General features: G+C 45.5%; 1 protein-coding gene across 1 annotated transcript in view; it reads left to right on the top strand.

The window, feature by feature from the left end:
* The first annotated feature begins 7435 nt into the window (after nt 1–7435).
* Nucleotides 7436–8337, top strand: part of ARL8B (ADP ribosylation factor like GTPase 8B) — a 47317-nt gene continuing 46415 nt past the window's right edge. The window contains 3 exon segments of the mRNA XM_032458044.1: nt 7436–7534; nt 7536–7583; nt 7585–7746. Of these exon segments, the coding sequence (XP_032313935.1) occupies nt 7451–7534; nt 7536–7583; nt 7585–7746 (294 nt within the window). The 5' untranslated portion in view covers nt 7436–7450.

The raw sequence follows: 8337 nt of genomic DNA, 5'->3' as shown, positions 1-8337 counted from the left end.
GTGTTATGAATTGAATTGTGTCCCCCCCTACCCCTCCAGTTCAAGTGCTAACCGCCAGTGCCCCAGAATGTAACCTTATTTGCAGATGAGGTAACCAACTTAAGGTGAGGTCATTAGGGTGGCCCTCATCCAGTAAGACTGGTGTCCTTAGAAAAAGAGAATTTGGACACAGGACACAGAGGGAGACACGCACACAGGGAGAAGGCCATATGAAGTTGAAGGCAGAGATGAATGATGCCGGTACAATCCAAGGAACCAAAGATTGCCAGCAAGCTACCAGAAGCTGGGGTGGAGGCCTGGTACAGATTCTCCCTCTCAGCCCTCGGAAAGAACCAGCCCCGCTGACACCTTGATCTCAGACGCCTAGCCTCCAGACTATGGAACGAAACATTGCTGCTGTTCAAGCCTCCTAGTCTGTGGTCCGTTTTCACAACAGCCCTGGGAAGTGAATACACCCAGAAACAGAAGCAGCCAGTCTTGTCCTCTGTCCCTTCCCAAAGGTCCACTCTGCAGCTGGCTCAAACTGGGCACCAGGAGACTTCTTACCTGAAATACATTTTTTGTTTTTTTCAATTTCTTAAGACTACATATATTTGTAATGGAACCAGAAGTGTGTGCACTAATTTAAAGTGACAGGAGGATGTTTTTATGATGTAGGAATGACGGGTGCCAGGGAATAACCACTGCACAGAGTGATGGCAGAGCAAAGGGGGCACTGGATGCTGCAGTCTAGGGCGCATTGTCTGTAGAAGATAAATCCAGTAACAAACCAACAACAATTCACCAACTTTTTATGACGGCTGTGCTGCAGTACTGAGCAATCTCAGTGATAAAATCCTCCTCCCTGGCTTGGACACTGAAGCCACCGGCTGTATCCTAAGTGCTCATTATAAAGCACCCGTGAGGACAGCACAGACAGGACTCCCAGGGCATGCTGCTGTAGACCGGGAACGCTTAGGAGGGGCTGTGCCGATAGAGTTCTGGGTAGGGCGCCTGTGGCAGGAAGACACAAAAGGGAATTTCCACATCAGGCATTGGAATCTCGGATGTGAGAAGTAATAACAATGGCATTTAAGGAGAACGTGCTGTGAACAGGGCACGGTGCTAAGTGATGCTGTTGTACTTTTCATTCGACTCTCGTGACAGCCCTGAGAGGTAGACACTATTTCCATTTGGGTTCAGAGAGGTGAAGCAATTTACCAAAGGTCAGAAGGGAGAAAAGTGGGGTGCAGACCAGCTCCTGATTGACTCCAAAATGCATGCTTTTTTACCCCCAAACTGGGTTCGCCTCGATGTGTGTTGAGCCAAAAGATACAACCCAGCCAAAGAGCAAGAGAAGGAAGGACTTTCTCACTTGCAGCAAGTAAGGAGAACACCAGGGGTCTTCCCCAAAGCAGTATCTCCCCAAAGAGCAAAACTGGGGAAATTTAAAGCTAAGAGTACATGCATATTCATGAAGGGGCTTGAGCAGAGAAGAGTTCAGCACAGAACTGGGGCAAAGGCTGCCAGAGTCCAAGCTTTACTTGATTAAAGTCACGAGGGCCAGAAAAGGTCCACATCATCATCCCTTAGGTTCTGACCAGTCTGGGGTCTCAGCACGTGGTTACCATCCTCCACCACGGTGGGGACTTAGTTCCTGCAGGACTCAGAGATACGCATCAGATTGTTACGAGTATCCCTCGAGGAAGAGCCAGGACTCTTACCGATAAACTGTTGTTTCTTGATAACTTTTCCTTCTCTCCTGTGTTCCCTTAAAATCATTAATTACTGAGACCTGTTCACTGACAAGCATTGGGGCCAGGCTTAGATCACAAAACGGCTTAGGCCAAAAATGGCTTCTCTTACGTCAAGAAAACCATCCTTGGTCCTCTTTCTCTGGGGAACCCCCTCACCCTGTCTGCTTATACTTTTACCCCTGAAACAATAACACTGACTCATCATCAAATCCACCAAACGGCAGTGATGACCTGGATGAAGCAGAGACCCACTTGAAAAAAGTTACTGCATCTATCCTGTACAGCGTATTATTTTGATTTTCTATTGTTTCTTTGACTTTGTTGGTTTTTATTTCGTTTCCTTACCTTACTTTATTCCTTTCATAGATAGTCTTTGGTTTTGTTTTTATTCTTAAATCTATTTTAGGCAGGATTCTTACCAGAGCATTTGACAGAAACTCAGATCCAAACAGCCTAAGGAGAAAGAGAGTGGTTATCGAACATAATTGAAAAACTCAAAAGAACAGCTTCAGGCCTGGCTGAACCTCGCTGCTCCAACAAACAGAAATCCTTTGGGTCCCTTTCTCCTCTATCCCATGGTCATGTAGATGTTTCTGAGTTCCACTGATGATTCTTTTCTTTGTTGTTGTTGTGGGGTTTTTTTTGGGTGACATTCCATGTTTCTTTGTTTCTTTTAAATATTCAAAGTCATAGACTGTCAAATTTAAGAGAGTTATTTCAGAGGTTTTTTAGGGAATTCTGTATGTCCTATTCTGTATAATATAGTAACAGTGAATACATGACACTGTACATTTGTCAAAACCCGTAGAACTATGTAACACAAAGAGTGAACCCAAATGTACCCTATGGACTTTAGTTGATAATAATGTAGTAACATTGGTTCATCTTTTATAACAAATGTAACAAATACAAGTGGAGAAGCTGTAGCGGGTGGGAAGCAGGTTATGGGAACTCTATACCGCCTGCTCCATTTTCTGTAAACTTAAAAATCCCCTAAAAAAAAGCTATTAAAAAATTATTCCCTTCCCCATGTAGAAATCCCTTCCCGAACATTTCAGTCAGACTCCTATGAAATCACAAGATTTTAGAGAGAGGGAATTCCTAAATTTTATCTTACCCAAACTTTCACTTCATAGATAGGGAAACTAAAGCCCAGGGAGGAGAGGTGACTTGCCCAAGGTCACTGTTTAGTTTTTCAAGCCAGAATAAGAACTTTTTTTTTCGAGATAAGGCTTTTCCTTCCTAGCAGAGGGTGCTTTGCATCACGCCGAGCTGTGTGGAGTATCTATTTTCTACCTTTGGAATTCTCAAGTGATTGACTGTTCTTACAGTGGGGTTGGCCAGCTCAGTTTTGGACTAACGAGGAATGTTTCTTCTCTAGACTACTCCCTACCTGGTTCTTGCTTCTCTTTTCCTGAAGCTGGCACTGTCCTTTTAAAAGACAGAGCTGACATTCTGCCCCTTATAGATTTTGAAAGGCTGCCTCTACGACCTGGGCTGACATCCATGGCTAATGAAAGATTATGGCTTCTTGACTGACTTGGCCAAAATGCAGACGTGTCCTGCCGAGAAGGCCCAGGTGCCGTCATTTGAAGATGCTATGAAGCTGATAATCAGGCCGGTGGAAACATATGGAATACGTCACGCTCATTTTATTCTTTGTCTAAAACTATTATCCCGTTAGACAAACGTGAAGCTGAGGAAACAGCGAAGTGGTGAGACATTAACCGACTCATTTTCTCAGAATGGGTTTATTGGTTTAAGTAGAAATGATCCCTCTTCTTAAGGAGATGACAGCTCAAAATCATGTCCCTAGGTGCGATATTTCCTCCTCTGTCCCTCAGTTTTCTCAGAGCTAAAACTAAAGTGGTCTTCAAGGATGCATTTGGCTCTGATCATGGAATTTTTCATGTCTTATACAACAGCCAGGTAGCAAACCCATGGGTTAGGCTTATCACTTGTCCTCATCATCCACGTTCCCAGCACACCAGGACTCCTGACCTTTACATGTGACTTATGAATGTGTCTGAGCACGTGATCCTGCTCTCCCATGTTTTTAAACTTAATTCTAGATGAAGTTCAGAGGGAAGAGTTCACCGCCAGACTACGTCAGGGACTGAGTCCAGCAGAAAATGCCCTTTCAGTTAAAATCTCAAATAAGAGTGATATCTTTACCCCTGTTTTACAGATGAGAAACAGAGCCCCTGAATTAGTGACCAAATGTCCTGAGTCACTGTGTTCCAGAAATAATGCCTAGTATTTAGTGAATGCTCATGCTGCGCCAGGTGCTACATAGTAAGAGCTTCCTGTGGACTCATTCATTTAGTCCTCACAGTTATCCTTTGAGGCAAAGAACACCATTATCTCCCTTTATAGAGGCACAGAGAGGTTAAGCAACTCGCACAGTTCACACAGAGATAGGTAGAGAAGCTGGTATCAGAATCAGGCATTCAAACTATGAACTCTGTACACAGTAAGCATATCTTGCCTTTCATTACCTTGCTTTATCTAATTTACTACGGAAAGGGAGCAGGACCCTTTGAGGCACCTCCCCCCCACCTCTGACTCTTATATATAGAAAAGCTGAAGTCTCCCAGGCCTCCCTGAGTCACAGAAGAGCAGGCTCAAGCAATAGATTAGGACACGCCTGCAGGCACTGGGGGGTGGCAACCGCTCTGACCACCTCTCTCAATGATTAACTGAGATTATTCCTTCAATTCCTTTAAAAACGTTCATGGCTGAACAGAATCTTCGGAGTTTTTTTTATTCTTTTTTTTTTGTCAGGGAAGATGCTGGGCCCACCAGATGGCTGGCATTCTGGTTAAAAGCAACTTTCCTTTTTGTTGCCAGGGCTGTTGCCCCCAGTATCATATCCGTGCCCCTCCCCCAACTAGAAACCAGTTACTCTTTCTAAGTCTCAGAAGGCAACTGCAGAGAAGAAACAAGAACTGGTTAGAATCCAGTCCAAGATGGTGGAGGATTTGACTTCATTATACACTCATTGTAATGTAGTAGCATGCTAAATGACACACCCACCAGCACCGTGACAGTTGGCGATTGCCATGACAACAAAGTCCATACGAGGACTAAAAAGCCCATGCAAGGACTGATTGGCTCCATCACAGCCAGGAGGAGGACGTGATGGCAGAAGCCTCCCAGAAAAGTCCACATGGCCTAACCTGGGCCCGAGCTGTCCCTGCCACCCATCTTGGCTGAAGGCTCCCCATTCCAGCACCTCTTCCTCACTTGAGCGCTTTTCTTCCTTTTCCTCTTTTGAGAAATAAAAGCAGTTTTCGCTCTGTCCCTCTGCATCAGCTGGGAATTTTTTCCAGCCATGAGGCAAGGACCCACACTTTGGTGGGCCTCCTAATTTAGGGGTCTCACTGTCGGCTAACACTATTATTTAATTCTCATTTTAATCCTATGAATGAGGTACTATCTGTAGTGTGCTGGTAAATATCTAACAACTGGCTCTCCTGGGAAGGGAGGAACCTAATTTGTAGTGTCTGCCAGTTTCTATGGTGCAGGTATTCCCACAGTGGTTGATTTCAAGCTACCAGTGTGACATCGATGAACCCAGAGCTGGGAAGAAATGTTCATTGACTCCCTATAATAAGGTATTTGCATCATATGGATAAAATACAGGTAGAGAGCTTCAAGGACATAGATTATAGTAAACTGTATTAAAATAATTAGGAAATGATGAGTTTTGAAAATATTTTTGAATATTTCTGCCTTTATTTTTAATAAAATAATTTTAACTGTAAGTTAAACAAAGGAAGCTACAGAATAATGGCTACAACATGTTTCCATTTTTGTGCATAAGAGAAAACTCTCTACCCCATATATGTGTATAAATGTTTATTTGATCAGAAAACAGTAAACTCTTTTTTTCTTTCTTTTTTTAAATTGAGGTACAGTCATTTACAATGTGTCAATTTCTGGTGTACAGCACAATGGCCCAGTCATGCATATACATACATATATTCTGTCTCATATATATATTTTTCATTAAAGGTTATTACAAGATATTAAACATAGTTCCCTGTGCTATACAGGAGAAACTTTTTTAAAATCTATTTTTATGTATAGTGGCCAACATTTGTAAATCTCAAACTCCCAAATTTATCCCTTCCCACCCCCTTTTCCCAGTAACCATAAGATTGTTACCATGTCTGTGAGTCTGTTTCTGTTTTGTAGATGAGTTCATAGTGTCCTTTTTTAAAGAGTAAACTCTTAAAATGAGTTACTTCGGAGATGGGGAATTGAGGATGCCAAGAGACAGATTACCTTTTTCTTATTATACCTCTGTACTATTTGATTTTTTTTTTACAACTATCATAGTGTGCTTTTATGATAAAAATTTTTATGAAGTTTTTTTTTTTAATGGGAGACTAGAACCAGGAGGTAAGAAATGACTTTTCTGTTAAATGATTTTAGAGGTGAAGAGAATTATGATCATTGTAAAGGTTGAGGAATGTTCAACTTCCCGTTTTGAAATTAGTTTGTTTGCTTGTTCATTGTCTTTGCCACCAGAATGGAAGCTTCGTAGTGGCCGACCCCCAAGTGTGTACAAAGTCGTGTACAAAGCCAGCACCATGGCTCTCTTATGCTGGTATGATAGTTTCCTAACTCATCTCACTGCTTCTGCCCTTTCTTTCTGGGTTAGTTTGCTAGGGCCACTGTATCAAAGGACCACAAACTCTGTGGCTTAAAACCACAGAAATTTATTGTCTCACAGTTCTGGAGGCCAGAAGTCCAAGATCAAGATGTTAGTAAGGCTGGTTCCTTCTGATGCTGGGACAGAGCATCTGTTCATGCCTTTCCTCCAGCTCCGGGGGGTTTGCTGGCTATTCCTTGGTGTTCCCTGGCTTGCAGCTGCAGCACTTCATTCTCTGCCTCTGTTGTTGCATGGCTCTCTCCCCTCCTGTGTGTACGTCTCTTATCTTCTTAGAAGGACAGCAGTCATTTTGGATTAAGGGCTCACCATACTCCACTAAGACCGTCTTAACCGATTACAACGGCAATGGCCCTATTTCCAAAGAAGGTCACACTCTGAGGTACTGGGGGTTAGGACTCCAACACATCCTTTCAGGAGGACACAGTTCAACCCATCACGCCTTCCTACAGTCAGTTCTGCCTGGAGCTGCCACAGCAAACTTCTAAAAATATATATTGGTTCAATCTCCCATTCCCCATATTCTTGTTTTCTTGTCTTGTACCAAACTATCATTTAATACATAGCTGGCATTTTGCCTTTATGTTCCTTGAAAATATTTCCTGGACATCATTCTGTATCAGTTAATAGAGAACGTTCTCATTCTTTTTTAAACAGCTGTAAAGTATTCCCTTTTGGGGACATACTAGAATTTATTTAATCACTTCCCTACTGATTTACACTTGGGGCTTCCATCTTTTGCTATGTAGGAAAGCAATTTTCATGCTGACTCCGCCAGTCTTGAAGTCTTTCTGCCCAGAGGAGACTGCCAATAAACAATTGTTGAGAGAATGAATGAATTCACCAACATCAATGAGCCATGGAGGGTGGTAGAAAGGGAGCCCGAGGTCGGAGCGCTGGTACGCGGCGCTGCGCGCCGAGTCCACAGCAGGTGGCGCTGCAGGCGGCGGGCGCACCTAGCCGGGCGGGCCCCGCCGCTCTTGCTGTGGACGCCGACGGCGGCGCGGGGACGAGCGTGGGGGGTAGGGCGAGTCATATGACCTGCTCGGCTTCCTGGCTCCGGCCGCCGCCGCCCGCCCGTGTCCGCCAGCGTAGCACCGGGGCCCCGAGGAACCGTTGGGGGGATCCGGGCAGAGGCCCGCTCGTGTGGAAGTCGCCGCCGCCACTGCGCGCCCGCTCGCCGGTCCGTCCTCCCTGCCGGCCGCCATCATGCTGGCGCTCATCTCCCGCCTGCTGGACTGGTTCCGCTCGCTCTTCTGGAAGGAGGAGATGGAGCTGACGCTCGTGGGGCTGCAGTACTCGGGCAAGACCACCTTCGTCAATGTCATCGCGGTGAGTGCCCTCCCGCTCACCCGCCCAGGGCGCCGCAGCCCGCGGGTCAGGCCCGGCGTTCGCCGAAGGCCTGGCTTGGGGCTCCCCTCAGCGCGGCGGGGCTCTTGGGATTGTGTGTGTTTGGGTGGGGGACGCGGGGAGACAAGACGTGACCGTCACCTCCCCGAGGGCCAGGACTTGGAGTTTCCCGCGTGTTGGTGGCTGAAGTGTAGCGCTGAGATCGGCAGCTGAAGGGTTAGTTCCATGTAGTCATCTTCTTCCAAGGTGTGTGTCCTCGTCGCGGCCGGGGCTTGGAAAGGGTGGAATTGGGCTTGTCAGATTTTTAAAGCTCTTGGAGGACTGGAGTTTCTTTCGGGTTTGCTCTCTGGGGGCAGCGGAAGGGTTAACTCCAGCTTGTCACTTTCCTGAAGGGTGGGATTTGGCGAGTCCGTCTGTCTTGGGAGAAAGCATAAAAATTTAGATCCTCTCACTCGCCACTCGGGACGAAAAGTCCCATTGTGAGAAAAGCAGGGGACCATTGTGGACTCCTTTCTGAATTCTTTGGGCAGCTTGTCCCCTGTAATTCAGTTACTGGTTTTCATCCGTTTCCCT

The sequence above is a fragment of the Camelus ferus genome, chromosome 17 (assembly GCF_009834535.1).
Source record: "Camelus ferus isolate YT-003-E chromosome 17, BCGSAC_Cfer_1.0, whole genome shotgun sequence".
Lineage (NCBI taxonomy): Eukaryota > Metazoa > Chordata > Mammalia > Artiodactyla > Camelidae > Camelus > Camelus ferus.
Note: the sequence above shows the minus strand (reverse complement) of the source record. Positions and strands in the feature narration are given on the sequence as shown.